Source organism: Sturnus vulgaris, chromosome 4, assembly GCF_052056855.1.
Source record: "Sturnus vulgaris isolate bStuVul1 chromosome 4, bStuVul1.hap1, whole genome shotgun sequence".
Taxonomy (NCBI): domain Eukaryota; kingdom Metazoa; phylum Chordata; class Aves; order Passeriformes; family Sturnidae; genus Sturnus; species Sturnus vulgaris.
In genome coordinates this window covers 13,843,745-13,871,696 of record NC_142246.1, presented here as the reverse complement: position 1 = coordinate 13,871,696, position 27,952 = coordinate 13,843,745, and the positions used below count along the sequence as shown (strand labels likewise).

General features: G+C 34.8%; 1 protein-coding gene across 3 annotated transcripts in view; it reads left to right on the top strand.

Moving 5' to 3' along the window:
- RAB28 (RAB28, member RAS oncogene family) overlaps positions 1-25,815 on the top strand; it is a 63,056-nt gene extending 37,241 nt beyond the window's left edge. The window contains exons 5-8 of one of the 3 annotated variants that reach the window (XM_088163157.1): positions 16,053-16,156; positions 18,896-18,973; positions 24,165-24,262; positions 25,139-25,815. In XM_088163157.1, coding sequence (XP_088019283.1) covers positions 16,053-16,156; positions 18,896-18,973; positions 24,165-24,257 — 275 coding nt within the window. In that variant the 3' untranslated portion in view covers positions 24,258-24,262; positions 25,139-25,815. The remainder of the gene's footprint in view (positions 1-16,052; positions 16,157-18,895; positions 18,974-24,164; positions 24,263-25,138) is intronic. The other 2 variants (XM_088163158.1, XM_014883198.2) reach the window with 2 other exon arrangements.
- Positions 25,816-27,952: the final 2,137 nt, after the last annotated feature.

The window sequence follows — 27,952 nt, the reverse complement described above, 5'->3', positions numbered from 1 at the left end:
CCCTTGTTTGCTTTGAGTGGACAGCTGGTGAAGATGGGTTGGGTTGCAATGTAAATTCTTTTAAAGTTACTTGGTCATTGTTTTCTCCTTATATGTCTGTTGTTGCTTCATATTATTAGAAAGCAAGAACCTAAAAAGCCTGTTTATCACTTCCAGTTTGTTGGATGTCTCATTTTTATGTTCAGTTTGAATTCCCTACTGTCATTGTCAAATTTCCTATTGTCATTCCTGAAAAGAAGAAACAAGTAGGACAAGCAAAATGCCAGGTGAGTAATCTCCTTCTAACGCAATGTGTATCTCTGGTGCCAAACTTCAAAGCTCTGATAAGACTAAGATTAGAATTTTGGGTATGAATCTCAGAATTATCTTCGAGAATTGAGGAAAATTTAGGTGATCCCAGTTTACACAGGAGAGCAGTGATGACCAGAGTAATGAAAAAGATTTTATATGAGGAGGGACAAAATAGATTGAGTTTCCTAGAAGTCAGAAAAAGACAAATGGGTGTATAAAACCATGAAAAGATGGTAGAGAACAATTACATGGCATCTTTTCAATACAAACTCAAGGAAATCTCATGCCTTTTTATTAAGCAGCAATCTTTAAATAGATTAAACTACTTTTCTACATTGTGAACAACTAAATTGTGGAAGTCCTATTCATTGTAGAAGACAGAAGTGCTCATGGCTTCAGAAAGGAACCACAGAGACTTGTGGAAGGCTGGCCCTCCAGTGGCTATAAAACATTTCAGCTTTATTCCGGGCAACCTGGAGATGGAGTGTCAGGCTGAGGAACCTGGGCTGCCTCAAGGTGGGGTGTGTATCAAGGAGTGATCACTGTAGTTTTACTGTTTCTTATTTTCCTGCCTCAGTATCTGCTGCTGAATGGTCTTTAAGGGAAATTGCTGGTGTGGACTGTATCAGACCTTCAACTACCAGATTTGAAAAAAAAAACAAATTCACTCTCTCAAGTTGTTACAACTCCTTCTCTCCAACTCCAAGCTCCAAAAAACCCTCTAGGACAGTGAACAAAACACCTCCACACATCCTTGCAATTTTGACCTCTATGCCTTAGGTTGTGTAGCTATATTTATGTGTATTACTTTCTAGCTGGTTGGTTGGAACAGTGCAGGTGAGAGACTGTGATCTGGATTCTGGTGTTTGCCCCACAGTCTTATTTATTTTTCAATTCAGTCGTCTTTGGATAAAGTAATTAAGAAATCTAGGGGACAAAGAGAAGTACTGAGTACTCAGTAGTCCCTGGTGATTAATTTTAGGCCTTCAAGGTCTTTCTTTAAAGTATCTGCTCTTAACCAGTTCAACTGTGTGAATCTCACAGACTCTTCTGAAAAACCTGTTTCTTGCCTAGACTATGTTGAAAAAGTTGTGATACTGAAAAGTTCGAATCTAATGTGTTGTTTAATATATTTTTATTAATATGTTTTAAATTGAATTTTGGTGTTGATATGAATTTGTCAAAGAGTGGTCAGTGATGACCTAAACAAATGTTTAGCGATTAAACATTAAACCATTAACCATTTACTATTTTTTAATAGTTAAAAAAAAGTTTTCTTTACTATCCTAATTTAGAGCACTTCACCCATGGAGATTGTGCCTGTGGAAACTCTTAATGTATATTGGAAGAGGAAGAGTATTCTACGTCACAAAGAAATTAGGTCATAAGCAGAGCTGTTTTTAGCAGATAATTTTAGCAGATAATATCTTGGGGTTATTTACAGGGGACTTGTTAACTTCTTGACGCAAATTCTTATTTTCTTTTTCAAACCTAGCAAGGGAAGTACTACTGATCCTTGATTATTCCAGACTATAAAAAGTAGATTGGGTTTGTTTCACTGTTTGAGGTCATGACTGACCAAATAGTCTGGGAAAGTACACTTTCAGCAACTAAGTTCTGCTTTAAGTCAGATGTAACTGATTTGTGTAAGTTAAACAAAAATGGAATGAAGCAGAAACTCTTAAAATCACCTTTGGTTTTAAGAAGTTTTAGAAAAGAAGCTCCAGCTGACCCCTAACTTTCTTGCTTAATATTTTCAAATCAAAATGAATCCTGACAAAAAGTTATGAAGTGCAGACATGTGTTCAAATTTAGCTGTTATCAGTGATGTATTTCCCACAACACAACCTGGTTTGAGGTGGTTTTGTGACTGACTTCACCCACTTTGGCTTTTGTCATCTGCAGTCATGGTAGGACTGCACAGAGTGAGTTCTGTTCACTAATCCAGCCTCAAATGAACAGAACAAAGAGGAGTTCTTCTTTGAATGAACATGTGGGTTCCTTTTCTTCTGCAGTGGTGCTATCACATGAGACGCTTTGGAAGTGCTCAACTAGTAGCCCAGGAAAAGCCAGGACCATCTCTTTGATTTGTAATTGTGTTAGCTTAAATTGCTAAAGAAATGGTTATTTTTCTAACTGATTTCAGGCCTGCCTCTTCTGCTGAACCATCTGCTTTCTTGATGAAAGTCTTTTTGGTGTCAGATTGATTTTTTTTTTTTTTTTTTTTTTTTTTTTTTTTTTTTTTTTTTTTTTTTTTGTGTGAGAGAGAAACAGAAAGAGGGAATTGGATTGCTTTGCCTAGGCAGGTGGCTGGGTTAGCTCTGAGTATGGGCTCTCATTTGTAACAAATTGTGTATAAAGTACTTTTCTTATTCTCTTGGTTCCTTTATGCATTATATAGCTTTTAAAGTCTTAGACAAGGTTGTTAATGATTTTTGTTCAGTCCCTTATAGCTAGCCTGATGACTTGGTTCCTTCTGCTCATCTGAGACTGGTTAATACAGTAAAGTTACAATATTAGTAAAATCCGTCTTAGTGTGTCCACTATTTGATGTTTTAAGTCTGTTTGAGAAAAGGCTTTTGTAGCTTTTCCTCAATATCTGAGTCAGTAATAACTTTCTGTTAAGCTAATGAAGTTCTGGACCACATGTTCACATTATAGTAGAAATTTATGTTAGGGAGAAATGAGCTATATGCTCACTCTGCTTGGAGGCAAGAACAGTTCTTCAAGACAGTAATGAACCAATTGATGTATTGATTAAAATTCAGGTGGGTTTTTTTGCCTAGGTGACTAGATTGTGATAATGAAATATGTGAGTTGGCAAATGCTAAGAGGTTTGTACTTTTCCATTTCTACTGTCTGCTCTGAAATCATTGTATTGTTAAGTATAAATAGTTTGAATTCAGTTCTTTGTAGTCTTTGAAATGCTGTGGCTCAGTTTAAGAATTAGTTGATACATTTGCTGTCATTGATCTGAATGTGGTTAGGTTTAATTTCTTCCTTTATAGTTAATTGAAGTATGTTATATTTATTTACTAAGCAGCCTCACTTTTTTTCTTACAGAAAGTCATTTAGTAAAGAGTTTAGTTGCACTATTAATTTTTTAACTGCCAGTTGAAATCAGTTTGGCTTAGTAATAATTAGTTACAAAAGCTTCCAAATGGAAGAAAAACTGGGCTGCTGTTAAACAGGATTTGATACACATGGAACAGTTAAGCAGTAATAAATTGCCTAGTACCAGAGTAATTTCTCTCAGATATGTGCCAATCTTGTCTCTACACTGAAAAATTTTGGAAGAAGAACTGATGTTTGAAATTACTTAATGCTGGAGGTTTATTGTAATAACAGTAATACTGACTTGGCCTGATCTTTGAACATTTAAGGCTTGCTTTTATATCCCAGTGAATGATTTCACATTCATTTATAATTTTTGTTGTGGGAGAGCTCCCAGAGGAATATGTAGGAGAAGCACTAAGAGTCTCCAACTCCTTATTACATCTGCTGGAACCACAAAGGAATCAGGCATGGAAGGGCCCTGGAGTTGACCTGGGTTGGTTCTGGTGGGAGCAAGTAATTCAGAGTATTAGATAAAAGCATTACACTGGAGAGGACAGCCAAACATAGCTGTTGGCCTGAAGTCAACAGAAGCATACCTGTGGAAACAGTCTGTGTAGATGGATGCAGCAGTGGCCATCAAGAATGCTGGGAGGGTCCTCTGAGGAATTGTTATTTATTAGGTAAATGCTTTTCATAGAAGTAAGTTTGGTATTAATAGTTCACTTCCATGGCTTCATGAAATATATTACTCTGAGATATGTTCCTGTGCATTATTTGGAAAACACTGTTTTAGGAACTGCTAGGTAAGAATAAGACCTTGATGTTTTAATATGTCCAGATTTACTATTTTTTGGAAGAAAGTACTTGTCCAACTGTACTTAGTCTGGAAAGGGCTGTATAATGTTTGAATTATAGGCAGAACTGGAAATGGGTTCCAAGATCTTGTAGGGCTTTGGTGGGGGGAGGGCAGATGGAATTAGCTATAGACAGAAAGCAAAACTACAGACTGAATCTCATATCTTAATAAATAGATATCTACTTTAATAATATGAAAAAATTAGTTTTTCATATGCAGTACTGAGACTGACTTTGTTAACTTGCCAGCCCTTTTCAGTGCTGAGAAGGAATTCAGCCCTTGCAAGCCCAGGGAGGCTGCAGTTCCACAGTTGGTTGGCCTTGTGGTGAAGCCCGTTTACAGTTTGAAGTTGCCACCTCTGCTCCATGGGAAATTGGATCTGAGACTTGATCTGGGTTAAACAGGGCAGTCAAAAAGAAATGGCTCTTTTTAACATGGATCAGCTCACGGAGTTTCCTAAGCTCACAAGAGTTGCATGGCCTCCTAAGTAAGTGAGGAGAGAATACTTACTATGGCATGAAGGTGGGGATGAAGAGCCAGGAATGGGACAGGTGAGACTTTCCAAACTTTCCAAACTGCTGGCATCAGTACGTCTTGCAACTGTGACTACAGGAGACAGATGTGAGTGACTGAAGACGGGATGTAAGAAATGTTGTATATGTTTTCATAAATATCCCAAGACCCTTAGTTTATGAAATTATAGTGAGCTTTATATTTTATGTCTATCAATCCTGTAAACAGTCATGAATTTTAGAATGATATCATTTAGTAGTCCTCTGAGTACTTAACTGATGATGACTATACCTTGTCCTGGTATTGACAAATTCAGTGATGATGTAGTAGATACATGAAAATTAGAGAAAATATTTGAAAGAGATAAAGAAAAGCTGATCCATCCATTGCTTGTGGATATATTGGACTAGCACCATCTTCTGAATGTTTAGTACATTGCAACTTCATGTCTTCAATAATGCACTGAAGAACACTTAAAATAATATTCAACTTGGAGTCTCAGAAATTGCATTACTATAATATATTTTTTTACATTCTGTTGATGTTATGGAATTGTTAAATTCAACCAAAACAATGGATAGCTCTATCTGGATTAGTAGGAAAATAGGCTTTTTGTTTTTTACCCTTTTTTAGCCTCTGTCCTAAAACATACCTTTAAAAATATAAGGAGGAAATTTATTTTTGAAAAAAGCTATTGAACCTAGCAGTTTTTCACTAGTAGCTCAGCTAAATCAATCTAAGCATGTTTTTTAAACTTTCATTAATTCTGATAAAAATAGTTTCATGTAGAATCAGAGAAGAGTTTCTTTTTCTTTCTGTCAGCAAGTCTTGTTTTAAAGTCCTGGGGCAGTCATTGAAGTTCATTACAGGGAACTTTGGAAACTATTATCAAACCCAGTAATGTCTAATCTAAAGAAAACTGTGGGTTTTGAAGTTAGGCACACAGAAATGAATTTGTCCATAGAAGTGCATATGAATATTTAAAAAATATGTTGCAGCCATTGCAGTGTTAAAAATACTGTGAAAAGATTATGAATCAAATATTTCTGTGTCTCTTATATGCTGCTCTATAAAGGGTAGTCTTACACTGGTGAACGAAAATCTTCATTCTAAATGGTATAACTTTTTTTGTTGTTGGTATTGTTAAAATGTTAGCAATTAGAAAGTGATGTCTCACTTGAAACTTGATTTTTTTTTTTTTTTTCTGTGTGTATGCTTAATTACTGTGCTTATGAAGGATGCTGGATCCAAAAAGTGAAATACCATATGTATTACTTACAGAAAATTTTAAGAATGTGATAAGAAATGCTGCAACTAGGGTTTCAGAGATACAAAAGAATTATTACATATTTTCATGCTCTAATATTTGAGTTATGGTTCTTCATTGACAAGAATTTCTGTTTCTCAGAGATGATTGCACTAATGCTTTTGCTGTATAATTTATAATTTCATTAAAAATATCCTTGTCTAATGCCGGTGTTTTAGTGTGCCTGTGGGGACTGGAATTAATCTACTTGGTATTGGGCATTAGGGATTATGGTGTGTGTGAACACAGCTTATTTTTCTTTGCTTTGCTTTCTCAGCATCATTCAATAAACATTTTCAAATGTGTTCCTGTCATGTGCTAGTCACTGTGCCTGCCCTGTGATTTTTATAATTGAGCTAATATAGCAAGAAAAATTCAACTAGGGTGTGTTCTCCTGTCCTAGGCTTTTTCTCATTTGCCCTTGTCTCTAGGAGATAGCTACTCATAAATATATTTGAGTCTAGATTAACACCTTTAACTTTACTTAATAACTTAAATTTCTCATTGGCACAAAGATTAGGAAGCCTGAACACAAGTGTAAAAGATGAAAGATGATTTAGTGCACAAAGTAGTAAATTGATGGGTCAGTGAAATTTCCTGTAGTCTTAGCGAGGCATTAAATTTATCTTTCATATGTATTTCATTTTCCCTTTGTGAAAACAAGAATGGTATTTACCTAATTTACTGGAAAGCAAATTAGTCAGCAAATGCTCTGTTACTGATTGTAAAAGGTTTTTTAATTGGCACTAGGGCCATATAGGAATCTGACAGATTGGATAAAAAGCAACAGTGAACAAATTGTCTTCTCTCCAGGAGGAGCTTGTATTATTAGGATATGTTTCTGTATGGAAAATAAAAATTAATTAACCAAAGGTGTAAAATGAGAGAACATTAAAGTCTTATGAGATGATACTTTTGATAGAGTTGCATTAGTTTTCTAAAGCCAGGCTGTTTATTCTCCATACCAGAATGCACACAAATGCTTCACGTTCTTTTATTCACAGCCCCACTTGATTTGTTAAGCTTACCCTAAGGATGTGTTTGTTTAGGTCTATACACTAGTAAACAGAGGTATGTCATAAAATCATCTGCACAGAGGTGTGTGCACCACATCTAAACTCCTTGTGCCTCAGTTAATGAGTTCTGAGTTCACTGTCTGCTGCCTCAATAGATCTTCAGTGTACTTAGCCACTTGAGTTGCAGGGTGGGAAGAAGACAGTCAACAATGCCTTTCATCCACCTTTCTTGCTTTCTGTGGCCTTATGATACCCTTCCAAAAAAACCCAAAAGTAGAGTAGTTCCAGTTATGTTTTAATCCTAAAATAATATTCAAGGTGACTTAAATTTGTATTAGTTTAATAATATAATCTTTTCTGAATACTTGTTTCCAAAAATGTCAGCATTAGGGGAAGGGATAAGTGGTACAGGTACCTAACAGAAGGGATCAGATTCCAGCTGTCAGTGTAATCTTAGTCTATTCAGTCATATGAGAAATGGTTGCAAGAATTTCTGCCAAGAATTTATTAAAAATGAAAATGGGAAATGTCTAGCTGGGAAAAAAACCTTATACTTATTTTCTCTTTAACTGTCTCTACAAACTGTGTAATCCAGTCGTCTGTCATCCTAGTTTTGAAAAGAAACTTGAGTGTATTGTTTTTTTCCTTCATAAGAAATTTTACTTTTGTATGAAAAGATGCCTGCTGTTTGTATTTGCAAAGGTTAACATCATCTTAAAAATGACCTGCCATCTACCAGACATTAAACATGCTTGTTATTAGGCAAGAATCCTGTCACACTGTGTCCTCTTTAGTTAGCTTGGTGTGCTGAGATGGAGTCATTTACTTCTGGCTGCTCTTCTTGTTTTCTCTTGAAACCTATTTTAAATCTTGCAAGTGTTAGCCTCATTCACCTAAGATGCTCAAGAACCACTGTGTTTTAGAGCTTTAGCAGAAGTGCTGTAATTGTTTATTGTTTAACAGTATTTGAAAGTCTCATTTAATATGGGATATTTTTGGTAAAAAGAAGTTAATGTAATAACTGCAGCTACTTTCATAAATGCCAGAGAACTTGTTGTGGCAAACATTCTTTTTTATTATTTCCTGTGTTAGAACAAACTGTCAGCCTCATCAATTTGATTTTAATGTGTGAAATATTCCAAGAAGCTCAGATTTTGTGTCTTTGTGTGACATTTTTTGGACAAGAAAGATAATTTCACATAAGCTTTGTACAAATAAGTGGAGGCCTATATGAGAGGTGTGCACAGAACCAGGCAAACCTCATTCACAGGCATAATGGCTTTCTGTTTTTTACCAGAGACGTAGGAATTGTTCACCTTTCCTTTCCCATATTAGGCATACATTTTCATGTCTTGTATCTGTAGGAATTTGTCTCTTGGAAGGCACTCAGATCATAGATTCGTTGTTTAGAAAGCTGTATTTTTCTTTATTGTAATTGAGAAGCATATTCACTTATAGTTTTAATTTTTTTAGAGGAGCAAGTGTTACAGTGTTTTGTACAAGAGTTTTTAAGCTATCTTTTTTTTAACTTTCTGAAACCAGTGATTTCCTGTTGTAACTGGAAATGTTAAGTGTAGTTTTTTAAGTATTAAAGTGCAGCACCAGCTATTATTCTGCCTTAGCAAGTTTTCTAATACATTTGATTTGTTACTATGTCCTCATAGGAAAGCATCAGCAGTAGAGTGTACATGACAGTGAGAAAGTAAACACATGCTTGCAATCAAATTAATGTATTTCATCTGTCTTCAATTAATAACAATCTGTCATGCTATCTATCTGAGAAGTGGCATAAACAGTTTATTTTGTGTTTGGAATAACTTCCTGGAGGTAGTTAATGTGACATGTAGTTTGTCTGACATGAGTATAACCAGATCAACACTCTAGATGTTTTCTTGATAACCTAAAAAAATTACTGAGAAAATCTGTACTGGAACTATATTTATATTTCGTTTTGAGCTTCCTTAAATCAGAGTAGGGGCATAGTTTTCAGGACTTCCATGAAAGAGTTTTCTTGGCAGTTATACAATTTTAGTGTGAGAAAAAGATTGAAAGTATTAACAGAAAATTAACTACGAAAAGCTGTAGTTTGCACTCTGACGTTTGGGATTGAATATTTGAGAATGTGTGCTGTAGTAATTTAGAAGTACCAAATCAAAATAGATTTTCAAAAAGCTATCTGATACACAAAGTCTGGTAGTGGTGCAGACCTGGTACAGTTCATTGGCAAATTAAGTTACTGTTGTTTCTGTATAAATCTGGTTATATTGAGTAATTATAATTAGATATGAAATGATTTTTTTTTATTTCCACAGAAAGAACCGTTGTGTCTAAATAGAAAATGAAAGTGCAGTTGCCTGAAATTCTAAGTAACTTATTGAAGTACTCTTTAAAATCTAAGACATAAGGAAATAGCTCAGTGTTTTACTGGGAAAGCAGTAGGTTTCTGGTAAACTGTGCAATAAACTAGGGAGGGGTTTTTTTGTTGCCCTTTTATAAAATTTCACTTCTTTCTTTGGATTGATGGTAGAATTAGGATTAAATACAGGTAATGCTGCTTATGGCAGAAGAGGCTTGACAGGGGGTTCCTTCTGGCCAGAGCAATGGGCCATGCTAAGCGATTCTCTGTTGACATGCTACAAGATAGAGGTCTGATAAACTGGAAATTAAATCATGTTGTCTAGAATGTTGTTGTCAGTGTTTAGTTTGATTTCTGGTTTATTTTTAGTATAGTGGATATTTGGCACCTCTTGGAGAAATCCCTCTTTTAATTCTCTTTTTCATACACGTTTGCACACTTATGGAGGAAGCAGAAGCATCACAATCTGGAATCAAACTGGCTGTACTTGTTGAGCAGCATGCACTGCGTGAGGACAGTGCTGTATAATAGTATTGCTGTCCTCAGTCTTCTAAGCTTTCAGGTGCCCAAGCTAGCTTTCTTCTTAAGAAATCAGTCAGAAATTATACCAAAAAATAGGATGAAAAAGACATTGTCGTATACAGGCCCCTTTTTTATGACCCTGGAGTATTTTCAGAAGAGAAAATGTGTACATAATTTTAAGCACATGTAAATCAAATTAATAAATTATTAAAGCATTTTACTTGTCATGTCTGTGTGGGCTAATCGTGATAGCTCATTATTTCAACATTATGTAATTGTATACCTTGTGTGCACAGCTGCAAATACTTTGCAGAAAGATTTATATTTCATTTTTTCAGAGTGTACTATAAAAGAATATATTTTTGTGTGGTACCATGGATTAATAAAGATGTTTACTCATAACTTTAAAACTACTCTTAGTTATATTGAAATATGAAATAGCTATAATGTGTAAGACAACTAAAAAAACCAGAGAGTTGTAACTTATCTATTATTTCCGGTTTTAATGGAAAATACTATTATCAGTTTTAAAAAAGTTCATCTTAAAGAAAAATGCAATGGAATCCCTTGCAGTTTTTACAATTTCATGTCTGATAGTGAAAGATTGTCAGATTTGGGTGGAGAGGCATCCCTTTACTGAAACTCTAAACTGTCTCTCATGTTTCTTTCCATATATATGGTTTAGAAAGTGGATAGGTTAGTTATCATCAGTATAATCATTGAAAACAGCTTAAAGTTTGCAAGTGTAATCTCACAATCCAAGGGAAATGCCAACAAACTATTTATTAAACACTCACACTTGCTTCACATGCATTCTACTCATTTGTCTGTACTACCCACAGCAGCCAGGCTTGTCAATAGTTTCTCAGCTGCTTGGAAGGACCTGTACAAGTTACCTTTTTGTGTTTCTTCCAGAATTACCTGAAAGGAAGATTCATGCAAAATGAATGTCTTCCTGCTTAAAAAAACCCCTGTAATTTTACATGGAGCTCTTCTCCAGTGATGTTATGAAAGAAGAAACTGGCAGTCCTGGAGGAAAGAGAGATAAAATGAGTAGTAGCCTTTACATTCTGCAAAAATGATGCTCTGTAGTCTTTTTAGAGTACGTGCAGCTATTTGCTTATATGGTTTTGAAAGATTATAAAACCAGAACATTTATCATTCTTCTGACTGATGCTACATATTTTGAAGTACTTCCTGGCTTTGACTCGGTACCAGTTGTATTGGGTAAATTGTTACATGTATTTTATTATTGTCTTAATTTTAAGACAACACAATTCTGGGATCTGATACCACACTTCATTCCTTGCAGCAAACTCTGCTGAGCTAATTATATTGGTCCTAGCTCCTGTATTTTAGAGAAGCAGTTGAGTTAAAGTAGTGTTTAAGCTGCTGCACCATATCTGGAGTGTAGTGGAATGGAAATGATAGTCTGTGTATGGTGGTCCTGTGTGGCTCATTGCAGGCCATTTCTTAACTTAGGGAGTGATGCAAACATCTAAATAGTGGAAAGAAACAATTTTGACATTAATTTATTTAACATTAGTGGTTTCAGAGTCAAAAGCAGCAGAGCTATTCAAGCAAGATGGAATTGCTGTTGAATGGCTGGGTGTGGGTAGATTGTAAAGCACTAATTTGGGTTTTATCTAGTACTTTTTAAGGTATTTCCATTCCCTTGCCACAGCCCAATAAACTAAAATTTCAGTGACTTACTCTTAATTTCTCAAGTAAATTCGTATAGACTTTTGACTTAGAAGAACAACTTATGCTGTCTCAAGTGTTTCCTCAGAATTTTTTAGTCATAGGGTAGATATCTTGCCTTGCAGTTATTTTAAAGTATGGTTTCCTTTCCCATTTTGATTTAGCATTGTCCATGAGATGTTCACTACAAATAATTGATGTATAATAGCAATCTGAAGGGTTATTATTGAAAATCTTTTTATAGTTCACCTGAAGATGTAACCTAAACAAATCTCTCTGGTTATAACTTAAAATTACTATTTTGCCCTTATCTTCTTTGAAATGTCACTTGCTCTCCACAGAAATGTTATTTTGTTCTTACTTTTTTGTTTGTTTTGGTTTGTTTTTTTGTTTGTTTTGTTTTTTTATTTTTTTTTATTTTTTTAATTTATTTTTTTGTCCAGTGCTAGTTTTGGCTGGGATAGTTGGTTTTCTTCCAAGAAATCTTCAGGAATGCCAAATGTCTTAGAGGGAGTATCCTTGAGATTTCTGTGGGAGTTCAATACTTTTCTTCTAGATTCTGTTTTCTCTTTTCACCTCAGTAGATCTCTGTTTAATCTCACCTATAAATCAAAATGGAACTCCCTGGAATTCATGAGAAGCAAGCATTTTAGTAAGTCTTACCTACTTTTGCTACAGCAGATGTTGATCAATGCTTGCTCAATCTCTAAGGGGAGATTTTCACTTGGATCTGTTTGCCTTGCTGTGTCTGAATTCCCAGAGTTTCTAATCTGTTTTTGTTGTTCTGGTATCTTTATGGGATACCTGTACATACAGATGTGTATCGACCTGTTACGGAGCAGCAATTTATCTTGTAACTGAAATGACTTTTCATACTAGAAAAGCTTAAATATGAATGTTTAGTCTTATTTTAGAGAATCAACAAGATGGCTTCTTCATAGGATAAGCAAGGCAATGGAGATAAATTTTGGAGAATATCTGGCAGCCATGCATTTTTTGTAGTTGTCACTTGAGGCTTTTAGGGTGTATTTCAGGCATAAAAATGACCAAAGCTGCAACAGCCTATATTGTGGATGCCTTTTCTTTGAAAGGGACTTTGAATATACTTTGGAGGCTGTAGGGAGTCACTGTTTGCAAATAATTAAATCTCTTTTTACTATTCAAACTTGTGTCTGGTGTTCTTTTGTCTCCTTTATACATCCCATTGTGAATCTCTAACCTCCAGTTCATATTCTACTTGGTAAAAATGAAGCTATTAATTTTGCCCTGTTGTTACCCTCTTTTTCATTCCCTAAAGATGAGGAGGATGACTGTACCATCTGGCACGTAAACTTCACTTTGAGCCTTTCTCTAAATGTTTGTGTTTGATGTGTGGCCAAATCTTGTAGATTCCTTCTTTGAGACCTTTGTTAGATATGGCCTAGCATAGCCATTACCAGAGTTAAAATGTTCTCATTTTGTATCTAAATTTCAATAATTCCTTTTTCTTGGCCATTGCTATGTTATCTAGTCATTTAGAATATTCTGCAAGATCATTTTCCTGGTTTATAAAATCAAACTGTATTTATGTATCTTACTTTCTTTCTATCCAAAACTTATTTGTCTTTGCTGTTAAACTTTTCATGGCTTAAGTGCATTCTCGTATCATTCTTCATCCCAAGATACCTATTCCTGCTGTTAATTGGCTCATCATATGAGCCCACATTGGCCAGCTGTTAGTTTTATTTCTAGAAAGTCCCTGCATTTCTTATAAACATCTTTTTAGAAAATCTTTTTTCTCTTCCTAAGCTCTCCTTAAAGTCTTTTTGCTGTGATGTCTAAATAAAAGCTGGACAAGACTTATCTCCCGGTGTGCTAAGAATTCTGCCTGTTGAGCTGACCAATGTCAGATGTTAAAGAAAAAGGACTGGAGGGCAACTGCTCACTGACTTTAGCTGATCTTCAGTAACTCTGTGTTTATGCCCTTGGCCTGTGGGCAATGCAAAGGAATTGGACTTAGGATCATTGCCCTTCACTGACTTCAAACTGCAGTTTTGGGTAGTTAAATATTTATTAACACTTGAAACTCTTCTTGTACTAAAAATGTGCCCTTTTTCACCAAGAACTAATGTAACATGAATCGCCTGGCATTTTTTGTGGACTCTGAATGCATACATGGACTGTCACCTGGCAGTTCCCTGGCATGACAGTGCCTGTACAGCTCAGAGCAGACAGCCTGAAATTCAGGAGGCAGAAAGTGAAATACTTGTGAATGGGGAGAAAGACTTGAGAAGTACTCAAAGTACAAAAATGTAATTACGCCTTGATTTTTAGCTTTCAGTCTATTTGTTTCTATGATCTTGTGTGCTTTAATTTCTCTTCTGTAGCAAAGTACACATTCCACTGACCATATATTATTATTGAGGTTTCTTCATAGAAAATAAGAGACATTTGAGGATATGATTTCCAATATGCCTGTGGCATTTTCTTCCTGGAAATTCATCAGCCTTTTAGCCTGTTACTTTCTTTGTACACTCTATTATTTCCTTCCTGGGAAAAAAAGTTTGAGAAATTGTAACTAGTGAACTTGTTTTTATGTATTTATGTAAGCATGTTGTGGTATTTTAAAGGAATATAGTGTAAATGCTGTCTGCCTATCTATCTGTTTAGTTGTATTGTAATTTTGTGTAGGTGTTTGGAGTTCAGGTATAATCAGAGAAATACAGTGAGTGAAATCTGGAGGTGGGGTTGAAGTTCCTTTAAAAGTTCATGAAACAAAAATAAAGAAAATACGTTTTTATTTTTCCCAAAAGAGTAATCTCAAGGTTGATTTTTCCAAGCTGCACTTAAAACTAATATGTGAAGCATAAAAATAATAGTTAATAGTGAAATGTTTTAGGCAATATTAGACAATATATTGTGTTTTATTCTTAAAGGAATTTCAAAAGAGTCTATCTTTTATCTTGGTAGTTACTTTTCAGAGAAAAAAATTACATACATGAGTTTTAAGCAACATTGTTATTGACTTTGGGCTTTATTTTTGTAAATGTATTTGTTCTTCCCTTTTTAATGAAACTTTATTATTTAGTGGATGTTTAGTATTATGGAAAAACTATACTAGAAACATTAGTGTTAATAGCTTAGTATTTTAGTCCTTCACAAATTAATGTCTGTGGTAACTGGATGATTTTAGGCCTGTTCTTACAAACAAGGCCTTACTGATGTGCAAGGAACAGTAATACGTGTCAAAAACTCCACATTAACCAAGGTAAGCAGTATAAATGGGGTGTAGGAATCCCCTGTTAGGCTAAAAATCTCCAAGAGAAAATCTCCAGAGCCTACAAATTAAAGACCTCCAATATCATTTAAAAATAAAGCCTTTTATGTAGTAGGAGAGCATTTTTTCAGCTGATAATCAAATAACACTATTATACAGGCTTACTAGATTTGCAAATTTACAAGTTTTTACAAGTCAGTTGGGTCCCTTCCTCAGGAAATCAGTTGAAGTTTTTTTTTCCTGTATTAACTCAAAGAGCCTGCTTGTCTTTAAATCCTTCTGAATATATTTGCCTTATAATTTGACTACATTGAGTCAACACCCTTATAGGAACCGTAGTGCAATAAAAAAAAGAGAAATTGTTCAATATAGTTTCCAATTACCTTAGGATCAGATTGGAGAAACTGGAATGTACACAATAAAACCTGCACAAGACTTGAGTTCTTTGAGATTTTGGAAGCAACCAGTCCTTTTCAGCATAAAATACTATTTGAAAGCTTTACTCTGCTTCCAATGGTTGTAAAGTGATAAAAATGAATATACATGTGTGTCTTGAAATGTGCATTTTACTTTTTAAAATTTTCTGAACCACACCTTTGTGGAATTGAAAGCCTCATATGTAAGTAACTAAGCATCACTGCTTTTACTCAGTCAATTTTTTTATTATAGTGAATGTTTTTGCTTTGCCATGTTCTGCAATAAAATTCTATATAAATTATTTACATTTTTACATTGGAAAAATATGTCGATTCAGATGTGCTTGGTGAATTTATTTTGTAAAAGTCTTCAGGTTACACTGGAATCCTCAATATGGATCTTGCTTGCAAACAGAATATTGAATATTAATTCTGTCTTGTTTTAGTATGTAGCTAGCAGTAGAGTTATTACACAGTATTTGAGTGTATCCAGAAATAAATGTGTACTTTGAGATATAAATTTGTTACATTTTGCCATAAAATTTTAATTGTGGCTTCAATTTAGTTTTGCAAATAAAATTAGTCTGATGTAATTCATTGCTTTTATTTTAGTAAATTATTATAGAGAGAAAGAAACTTGCATTTGCATACAGCTGTAAAGGAAGGTATTATATCTGATGTGTTTCCAATGAATAATTTCTAAGGTGGGTAACTAAATGGGCTCCAGTGTAATAATTTTTCATTTCTTCAACTTATTTTTAGTTGACTTGGAGCATATTCGCACAGTGAAAGCTGACAAGCACCAGCGATTTTGTCAGGAAAACAATCTCAGTAGCCATTTTGTGTCAGCCAAGACAGGAGATTCTGTAAGTAAAAAAAAAACAACCCAAACTTGTAGATATCTGTTGGTTTTTTTCAAGATGCAGTAGTTTTATTATACTTCACATAACAAACTGTTAAGAACTCAGTGCTGCAGGCCCTTTTTTGCCTTCCTTAGGTGCATGAAAAGTAGATCTTTGTATGAGTGCATATTATTCTTATTAAATTACAGTGGTTTCTCATCTGATTTTCAGTTTGAGGTACAGATTTTAATGGAAATGGTCTGGCTTATACATCAGCGTGAGAACTGAGACCAGCTAAATCTCTGTTTGCTGTCAGCCTGTAGTTAAATATACTTCTTCATTCCAGGTGGAGTCCCATCTATAAACCATCAATATAGAAATTTCCAACAATTAGTAAATAATGTGACAAGACCCTGTTGCAATAAAAGGTTTTAATATGAGTCCTGAGCCATGAGAGACATTCCCTTTGCAGGTCCATTGAAATCTGAACATTCTGACATTTGTACCAGATGCTTTGCAGAGTACATTTTTGAACAATCTTTTGACTCTGAGCTAACTGGGTTATTTGTTTTAGTTGGAAGTGTATGAAAGAAAAGGTTCTTTTTCAGTTGACACTATCAGTCAAATTAAATAATTTTGTATTGTTTTGCTTGATTTCTGTCTCATGCCTAATGAGTTTGTCATTCCCATAAAACAGTCTTGTATCTGTCTCCTTAATATTACTGTTGACTAGAAAGTTTACTTTATTTTTATGTTATTGAATAGTAAGACCATGTTAAAGTACATGGAAGTATTGTCCATAAATATAATTGCTTGTTAAAGTCTTTGATGAATCTTGTGCAGTGAACTGCCTGATTTTGTAAGATAGTAGTTTTTCTGTAAAGTGTAGCCATAGTGCTGTTACAAATTCAGTGAATCCTGATTCTCTTTATGTTAAATCCTTGGCATTTTTTTTTGTTTAAAGTGTGAAAATATGGGTTTTTTATGCTAGAAACAGAAGAAAAAATCATAATACTACACTTAGTAAAATGTGCATCTGATAAAATGTATTCTTTTCTCAAGGAGACCACCATTTTATAATTTATACATTTATCATTGCCAATTATGATGGAATCTTTATTGCAGATTTTTAAATAAGTCATTAGTTACACCAGCATTCCACTATAGATACCGATAGTACTTTTCCTAGCTTGCTGTTTCAAAACAAAAGTAAATCTGAACATGCCTCGAAAACATTATCAGGAAATCTCTGCCTAAAAAACTGCTAACAAAAGAAGTAGTTTCAATAGTTCATTTTTAGTTTCAATATATATTTGAATTAGCTCGTTCACTGTTGCTGCACACTGATCATTCACAAGATGGACAGTGTATCCTAGACAGTGATTTTGGAAGAGGATATCCATCACTACTGTGACTGTAGACTAGAGAAGTCTTACTCAGTAAATGATTTGTTTACATCAGATCTTTTCAACAGACTTGTTTGCAAAAGATGATTTTGTGTACCAAGAAAATTCAGAAATGTCTCAGGGGCAAAAGAAATTCATCGAATATTCATTATAACTAACTTTATTACTGTCCATCAAATCACACAGCTGAAGCATTGCACTTGTGCTTGATGTTTTTTGCACAGCATCCTCAGGACAGGTGATGTAGCTCAGAGCACCTGGGAGCCTGGTGTAGGTTAAACTAGGTCCCCGAGCCTCAGAAACTCTGTTCAGTGTGCCCTTTCTTGTTGTGGAGATGTTGGTAGGACACATCAGTATTACACCAAGGAATTGAGAGAAAGAGCAATTGTTTTGGAAGCTGCCACACTTCATTGGTTGTGCTACTAATTTGTTTCAGGTTTCCATCTCGGGTGTTAGAAGAGATTCTGTAAATAGTATTTTTCTCAATTTTCACCGAAAATGACTGGGAGATTTTTTTTCGTGGGTGGCAGCTGCATGATGCAAACCAATGTTTGTTAGAATCTAGATGGTGAGCTCAGACAAACAGCCCTGTAAATAAAATATAATGTGGAGCTTGGAAATGCAGTCTTCAGCAGCAGTGCATGCTTAAGCTACTCCTCTTGAACATGTCATATTTTTTAACCACTTTTAAAATGTGGTTTTGCCTAAACAGTAAGATAGGTGGACTGTCTTGAGATAAATTAAAGGAATTATTTAAGACAGCATTGCCACCCAGTATTATGTGTTAAACCATGTCCAAAGTCTAACTTTGCCAGGCTGTTGCTGCAGGCTGTACAACATCCTGCTTGTTCCTAGATACTTCTATTCAGTGTATGTTTTGTAAGATTCTTCAGAACTCTTTCATACTGCTATTTTTTGGGCGTATGTAGTAGAGATTTTGGTTATATTGATACACAGTTCTTTTCAGAACCTACATCTCTTATTTCACAATACACTGCTAATGCATTTTTGTGCTAAACATTAGTGAATACCCTTATTCATATTTTCTAGCACAGAGAGTAGTATTTGAGAGGTGGGTTGTGTAAAAGCTTGTTTAAACTTAGGTCTCTGGAGGCAGAGTAGAAGTGTTACTTAACAATCTAGCATACTGTTCATTCCTTGTACCATTGTTGAATTATTTTCTCAAATTTTTAAACAAAATTGAAAGTACCAGATGAGGTTATTTTCAGATCTGTTTTGCACAGGTCATAATTTTGTATATCATTGTTTACTGTTCAAGAATGGTTTGATATATTTGATAGAACCTCAAGGATGTCTGTTTTTAATCATTTAAATGCAATTTATTTTTTTTCCGTAGGTTTTCCTGTGTTTTCAGAGAATTGCTGCTGACATACTCGGCATCAAATTAAACAAAGCAGAATTGGAACAATCACAGGTGATTTTCCACAAATACATGGGATTTTTTTTTTAGTATTTTATTAGTATTAAAAGTGATCATGTTGTGGATTTATAACTGTTCTTTAAATCAGTGTTCATCTCTTGTTCTGAAGATAATTATTCAATTTCACAACAGCTTTTTTGAAATATGATAATTCCTTATTTATCCATCATGATCAACTCTCTGAAACAAGAAAAAACATGTTCAAAAATGAAGAAAAAAACTTTAGTTATAAGGATGCTTTTTTAAAAATAGCACTTAAGATTAGTTTAGAAATTAAATATGTAGGCATCTACAAGTAGCATGGAAGATATTAATGATATTATATGCATGGATTTAAACTGAAAATTTTTTCTACAACCCAGTTTCAGAAACTTCGAAAAGAAAGATAGTTATACTTCTAAGGCAACCCTGTGTAATGACATTTGAGATTACAATTATGTAAATTTACTTAATGAACCCAAATGTTGCTATTCTAGTGGTGTAATATTCTGAAACTGCTTTTCAATACCAGTGTTAAACAAGTACCACAAAATAAGTCAATAAGTTTATTTAAAATGAATGGCAAAGCATTTCTTATGTACAGCTTGGTCTCCTTCTTTTTGAAATATACAATAAATATGTAATTTCTGAAAGTGCTTTGCCACAGCAGTGTTTGCAATCTGTTTTGAAGTGGCTAACTAGAAAACTGTATTGCAAACAGCAAAATTGTAAACTGTACTTACAGAGCATACTTACCAAACATATTAGTTTTAAAGAGCTGTAGTTTATAGGCAGAGAAATATGAAGTATGTCTTTTCAATGTTCTTTTGCTACCAGGGCACCATCCATCTATTATTTTGAGCTCTGTGATTATTTGCCTATAAATATTTGAGCACACCGAGTTTTTCTGTTTTTCTTTGGTTGTTTAACCAGCACTGGAATATCAGTCCTAGACCTCCCTGTGCTGTGAGTTGTATTCTGTAACTCAGGTGAAAGATTGTAGAAAGGTGTGCAAATACCTTAAATTTAAAGAAGACTGATAATAAGGTTATATGGAAAATTCTATCCTTCTAAAGAAAGGGTTTGAATTTAGGTTGTTTTTAAAGTAAGAAGCTCCATACATCCCCATTTCAAAAGTACATAACTTTCTGCATCAAATTGGTGTCAGATTTAAGTAGGCTTCCTTCTACTTTAGTATTGTAACTGGCTTTTAATTTTATTGAGTAGATCAATGGAATAGGCAATATATGGGTCAGACAAAGTTGATACTATACGAGTTGCATTAGCAATAGCCAATAAATAATTAATTTATATAAATTAAATACTGTGGCATACATTACTGCTGATGTGAATCCAGGCTCTAATGATCAAAAAAAGGTAAAAATATCTCTGAAAAACCACCATCACTGACAAAAAAACCAACAAATGCAGAAACAAAGCCAGTAAATGAATTTGGACAGAAAATAAACTTTACTGTTGCCTTTCAGCAGAAATCACTACATGGTGCAACACTGTTCATGTAGCTAAAGAGTGTGAGATGCTTAATTTGTAAAATTCTGTTTATGGAGCATAATTTCAATCTCCAAACAAGCAATAGCTCTTTGTTATCAGTAAAACTTTACTTCTTTTGAGAGTGTTATTTTAAAGGGGCTGTAAGAGTTTCCCCAGTGTGAGTCAGAAACCAATGAGAATTGTATCGGAATGTCTGTTAGCTGTATCTTAAGGCTCGTTGGATGGAACCAAATACCCCCATCACTTCATAAGAATAGAAAAGGGAAAGTCTCTACATAATCTGGAGAGCAAAAACTTGAACTTTCATATTCTCAGGAAGATAAATTCTCTTGAGAGAAATTCATTCATCTGCAGTGGAAAAGCCTAATGGAAGTGATGTGCAGATGCTGCTTCCCAAAAGCATGGAGCTGGTCTCTTGGCTGGAAGGAGGTGGTGTTAGAGGATGATGCCATTATTGGGTTTCTGTTTAGACTCTTGTATGACAGGTGCAGGTCCCTTCAGTGTGGTGGTGCTGGTGGGAAATTTTCCCTCTTCCATCTCTTAAATGAGCACACGACTTCATTAATTTATGGGACAATTATATGATGTGTGTTCCTTAAAATTTTTGGGCATTGAATACTCTAGCTACTGGGCTATAAAATTAGATCAGTGGATAGATGGGTGCTAGATAAATGCTATAAAGAATCCAATAAATATATACAATAGTATATGTGACTCATCCCTAAAGTATACAGATGTTGACTTGTATTTAATCTTTAAATAAGGAGTAAAAGCCATTGTAGTTTTTACAAATGTGCACTATTTACACACTGGATTATAAATTTCAGTTTTCCTTATTTTGTGTAATGAGGGATTTCCTCATTTTGAAAACTGAGATAGTTCTAACTTGAATCTGTTTGTCAGAGAACATCAGATATGTTCATTCAGTCTAGGCTGTAACAAAATATAAGATTAAATACTAAATTTGTGTAAAATGCCAACAGTCAAATGCTATATGTGTATTTTTTGTTGTCTAGTATTGGGAATATGCTTTAAAATTATTTCTAGCACTTGATTTTTTGCCTGAAGTTCTTATTTCTTGTGTTTATTTCAAGTCAATTATGATTGTCGCAGTCTTCTTTGCAGAAAGATCTTAGATGTGACTCATAGGTGGATAGAAATAAGTAATAGGAATCCCAAATACATTATTTTAACTTATATGTATTTGTGGGGCTCATGACTTTTGAGCTTTGATGACTGGCAGAACTGCAGAAACTCTTGTGAAAAGTATGTAAGATTCTTGAGAGCTTTCAATTTTAGCAGCACAACATCTGTTAATTAACTGCAAGAAAAAGCCTTAGAGATTGAATTATATTTACTCTGCATTGTTTCAGAAAACAGCTGCAGCAGTTTAAGATATGAATGCAGCCCAAGCTATTTGCTACTGCCCTTTTGTTGGAATATGTTGCTCCCACATCAGAATCAGAAAATGGAAGGTGATCATGTGCTTTGGCCACATCAGGGTGAAGTTGAGCAGCTTAGCTTAAACTGCTGCTGAAAGTTATTTTAAAGAGAAGCTGCCAGACTTTGTGCTGAAGTGGATGAGGTGCAAGTACACACTACATTCCACCAGCTCTCCTTTGGCAGCAGTGATCTCCAGCAGAGGAATAGGACAGACATTTGGGGGTGGTAAGTTTTTAAACTATCTCAGCTAGAGCTACTAAACCTTGTCTGTTAACATGCTGAGATGACTGTTAATCAAACCTTTATTTGGACAAAACTGTGGTGAAACAAAGAACTAGATTACTCTTCATGCGTGACTGGAAAGTAGAGCATGTTTTTTGAAATGGAACAGTTCCAAAATAAGAAAATGGCAGTTTCTGAATTATTTTCAGTCCTCAAAATTCTCTCCCTTTTAAATTGCAAGGGTCTGATGAAATTTGAGGAAATAGCTCCTTTATTAATCAAATGTTTTTCTTTCTGCATTTTTTACTTTCAACCATAGTGTCAAAACTGCATGGGGTACAGCTTTGTTCCTTGGCATTGGCAAGAACTAGCATTTTTGTAAGTGATGTGTAGTTTTCTCTCTAACTAAATGCCAGTTCAGCAGATCAGTGTGTGTGTGTGCCAGCTTTGTACAATAAAATGTTTGGCAGATAAGTCAGATCTGGAATACAGAGCACCTGGACCAAGAAAGGTTATTTCTCATTATTGACAGTGATTTGAACCATGGCAATGATATGCTTGATGTAGAATCTGATGCAAAGAGGCCAAAGTTTTTAATTACCATGAAGTTAATAAAAGAAATGTTGGAATGATAGCTTTTAACTCTTATTTGGATTAAATTCCATTAGAAAATCCAAGTAATTTGTGATCATCAGTTTTTTGCTACAGTGTACCTAAGCATAGGTCACTAACCTGCCTGTGTTTACAGGATGGGATTTAGACCAATGTTTGAGGAACAATTAATTGCCTACTGGTTGCAGGACCTTTTTTTTTTTCTTTTTTCTTTTTTTTCTCTCAGCTCTAGTCAAAAGATTGGTATGAAGAAACTGAGTCCCGTGAGGTCAGATAATGCTGTTTAATGCTAAAACTCCTACTACTGCCCTACATGGGATTTGGCAACCTTTCTCTTGATAACATCAGGCCAGGAGTCCAGTAAATCATGAGTGTTGTCCACTAGATAAGATAATATGAATGTGATCAATTAAGCTCAAGAAGAGTACTTCAGCAGCTAATAAATCCAGGTCCTTTGCCAGCCTATTCAATTATTGTTACTTGTTTGACATACAGGTTTTATTTACAGAAGTAATCTTTAGCATATACTGTTTATATATTCCTAATCCAGTTTATCTATTGTGTCCTTTAAAATAATAGAATTCAGTTATTTATTAATTCATTTTAACTTTGAAAATATATTGTAGGAAAGTTGAAATATTTAAGAAAAATATTAAAGTGGTTTAGGGTATCTTTCATAGCAGACTTATCTCCTCTGCTGCTTCTTTGCTGAAATGATTCCATGAATTTTACTTCCCTTTGCAATGAACCCTGTATTGACCCTGTATTAGTAATGAGAACCCTGTATCCATTACCTGTATTAATAATAAGAAAACAGTTTTGTTTGTCTTTAAGGGGGAAAATGGGAACTTTTTATTTTTAAATGAAACAAAGAAAAAACAAAATATACAGCATTTTGATATAAGGTTGTTAATTTGGTCACTGCTTTTGGATTATATATTTAGATGTAGTGTGGTAGTTATATAATGGAAAAGATGCATATGCACAGCTAATGCAGTTGTTGCAAGCTGAAAATGTAGTATTTAATATTTAAATATCTTTGACTTAAAGGAGGAATAGGCCACTGTCATCTTTTCTTCCACTGAATTCCCTGCCTTTTTATTCTGTCCCTTCTCTAACTTTAATACGCTTTTGCTGATTGCATGTATGAGCCTTTCACTTCAGTGCTTTGAAAGGGCATGTCCTGGAAAAAGCTGGAGAAGCAGCCCTGGTGCTGAGAGTGCTGCTTTCAGCCAAACATGTTGCTCTTATATCTGCCTAAGGCCTGAAAATTCACTTTCATTTTGCTTCTGCACAATCTTATGTTATCCATTCATTCTTTTCAACTACTGATTAATCTCTCCATTGTTTTCCTTCTCTTTTCTTTTTACATTCTTCTCCTTGCCCTCCATCCATCATGTTGATACATGGTTAACAGAATGTTGTCAGGGCAGAACTAGTGAAATATCCTGAAGAAGATAACCAACATCACACTTCCAACTGCCAGAGCAAAGTCTGCTCAATGCAGTAGTTCAGGTATTGATGGAAGACTTGGTTTATTTCTTTTTTATAAGCTGCATTGCTTTTACATGAAGTAACAACTTTTAAAGTAAGTTCTTTTGGGAGATTGTATTTTGTATGTGTAAGTACATGGAATACTCAACATATTATTTTGGAACTCTATGTACAATTAATTACATAGTGTTGCTAATAATCAGATAGTTTGTAGAAACTTTGAAATGCTCCATTGTTACTGTATTCAGTACTGTACATTCAAAACATAGCTGTCTCAGATGGAAATGGATGCAAAATTGTACAAGTCTGTCTCCTCACGTGGGAGAGAGCATCAGTTTTATCAAATGCTTTGGGAATACGTAATATCTGTTAATCTGTATTACAGAATAAATACAGTACGGAGAGCTTCTTTTTATGTTAATGTAATCTTTAGCCAGTATGCCTATCAAAGCTTTTTAAAAATATGGCTGTATTTAAAATTTGCTTTGAATTCTCTCCATATTTTCTGATTAAATGCTTGGAGTAAAGACAAACTTAGGTACAATTTACAGTTACAATTTAGGCAGTTATTATTAAAGAATGAACTGCACAGCTTTTGGAAATAAATTCTGTTTTATTGCTCAAACAGAACGATTTTCATGGAAGCAAAATTGTATTCACTGCTTTAGCAAAAAAATCTATTCCTTTTGTAGTGTTGTGATTACCTACCAAGGCTCTTGCTTCTGCTTAGCATGAATACCTAGAATGAAAACGAGAATTAGCACCTGATAAGGCTTCCTGTAAAAAAACCTGGTTTGTTTGTTATTTTTGCCTTTGTCTTTCATAAAAATCTGTTGAATGCTTTGCCAGCATGAAGTTTATATTTTCTGACTGTTACTATGTTTTCTTTCATGACAGAAGGTGGTGAAGGCAGATATTGTCAACTACAGTCAGGAGCCTGTGACCAGAAGCATTAATCCTCCCAGAAGCTCCATGTGTGCAGTTCAGTGACCACGCTGTTCTCTTCTGGTTTGATACCTTTGCAGTCCTCCTGCCTCGATGCAGGCTCTGGGATCACCAGGAGCTCTGCTTTAGCAGGGACCAGCACAACAATGCAATTAGAGGTTTCAGAAACATGTTGCACCATTGTCCGTTCAAAAGCAGCAGGCAGTTTTTTGACTGGCTGAAATGCAAACTTGAGACCATACACTTGAAAAATTAAGGTCTATTTTCTTTTAAATTATATTTAAATGAAACTGAATAACTGTGTTTATGTTTCCTCCTCTCTATTTGACTGATAGCAGAATAAACATGGATGAGGAAGCCCTGCATTCAAAATGCTTTTAAAGACATCACCGTGGAAGGGTATTTTGCCAAAGCATTTTAGTTTTTTTTTCCTCCAGTCATTTGAACTAACACTCAGCAAAATGTTACTTGGAAAAGTTGTTGTTGGAATAATTTTAAACACATAATATATATTTTATCTAGGGATAATTTTGAAAGTGTTCCATTAATATATATACACTTAGCACAAAATGTATAAATTGTATCCCGTGAGAAACAGTGCTTGAAATAAAGATGTTGTTATAAAAATAGTTATTTTTCTGAAGTCTCAAATTGCCTCCGTGGATGCTGTAAAAGATGCTAGTGTTTTTGTGTATTTTTATTACCACATGAGCATTACTTCTTACAGTAAGAGATAGGCTTATATGTCTTCATAAATACGGATGAATCTCAGTCAACAGTTTGGTCTGTAAATTATGAGTGATATATTCAACATGCATTAGAAACTGTTGATAAGATCAATTAGCATCAGTCACTTTAAATATCTAACAGAATGACTTTTGGCCTTGTACTCTTTTCTTTTGAATTTAGAGTAAATAACAAATAAAAAGCTGTGTGCTCTGTGATCTTCGCACTTCTCCCCTGTTGCTTTTCTAGCAGTGCACACAGTTCTCTGCTGGCAGAACAGAAAGCTAAGGAAAGAAAAAAAATTAAGCCATCTCAATTCCCAAACTAGAAATCTTTTCCTATTTAACCTCTAGAATGTACTTTCTCATAATTACAAGGAAACATTGGGAGATTCAGAAAGTAAAGAGGCTATGAATGAAGCTTGTATATCATAAGTGAAAATTATGAGGTTCTTCAAGTGAATGTTACTATTAAGCTGTTCAAGCAATTGCTTATTAGTTGGAACAATTAAACAAGTAGTAGTTTAACAAAATAGCTAAATTATTTTAACTATCTTAAAGATTGCAGATGGCAAAAAATCCTATTTATTAGCTTAACACATAATTATATAACTGTGATATGACTTAGTGTGTATTGTTTAGCATTCAGATGCGGGAAATTCTAAGAAGCTGAGATATTGAGAAATTATGCTACACTAAGATAGGTGTGATTTGCAGTAAATTATTTATTCTAGTCTGTATTCTTGCTCCTTCCCATGAGATTTGTGTCCCACTGCATTGCTTTACTGTATAGTTAACTGCATCTGTAAGGAGAGCTCTCTTTCACTACCACCAGATGAGAACTCTTCTTTTCAAATAGTTTTTCTTAAGTAGTTATTCACTTCAGAAGTTTATGGGCTCCAAGGGAGGTGGAAAGATTTTTAAATCCCTACATTTCTCGGTGTGTTTGAGGCCTCAACTCTGCTCATATGTTCAAATATTGACAAGAACTGTCCCTTCTGAGAAGCTGAGCACAAAGTGGCTCAGGCAGGTGGCTGTGCTCTTTCTCTAATCCATGTGTATCATCTTCATGGTCCCTCTTCCCAAGTAATATAAATAGCCAACTTCTTGGATTATTTTTTTTTCTTTTGAAAACTTATGTAATTTTACTTTTCAAAAGAAAATGCTTTTTCATAACTTCATATGCAGAGTCCATTATTACCTTGAAGAATAAAAAAAATTTGCTCTTACATTTTGTGTGTCCTGCAATATGAAAGATGTTATACGTGTACCAGTCCAAGCTGTTTTACAGATGGATTTTATGTCTCGGTCTCATTAATTTTTTTTGTTCTCAGTGCCTATTTTTCTAGCTATCTTTGACTTATACATCCTTTTGTATTTTACTCCTCTTGATCTTTTCACCAATTGCTATGTTAAAGGCCTACCTCCTCTGAAGATATTTTTGTTTATGTTTCCAGACTGCCCTCATTCTTCCTCCCTAACACACATGCATATTATTTATGCTAACCAGGAATCTCCTCTCTTCTGTGCCCTCAGCCCCTCCTTTTGCTGCCCCTCTTAACCTCCTCAGCTTTTTGTATTGTATACTGACTTCCACTCTCTGCTTTTCCCTCCCCTTCCTGCCTCATTGAGATCCATTACCTGTCCACCCTTTAATCCTTACAAATGAGCTTTTTGCTCTTTTTGCTCAGCCTTCGAATGGGGACCCCACCTTGAGCCTTGGAATTCCAGCTGCAGTCTAAATCCTTGGCTGTGGTAGCTGCCTTTGAAGTGCTGCTGCAGCTGTGGCTGAAGATTCAGCACTGCTGCTCCTGGTGCTACAGCACAAGTTCCTCCAGGCAGGGCAGAAAGGTCAGAGATGATTCTGGAGGATTAAGCAGTATGGAGAGAGGGAATAGATAGTGTTCTGCAGGGAAGGCAAGGACTCTGGTGACTGGAGGAATAGACACAAATTTCGTTAGAGAAGGACTGTGTAAGGACTCTGGGTCTGGTTCTGTAAGTAATGTCCCACTACTACTGATACACATGATTCATGTATAAT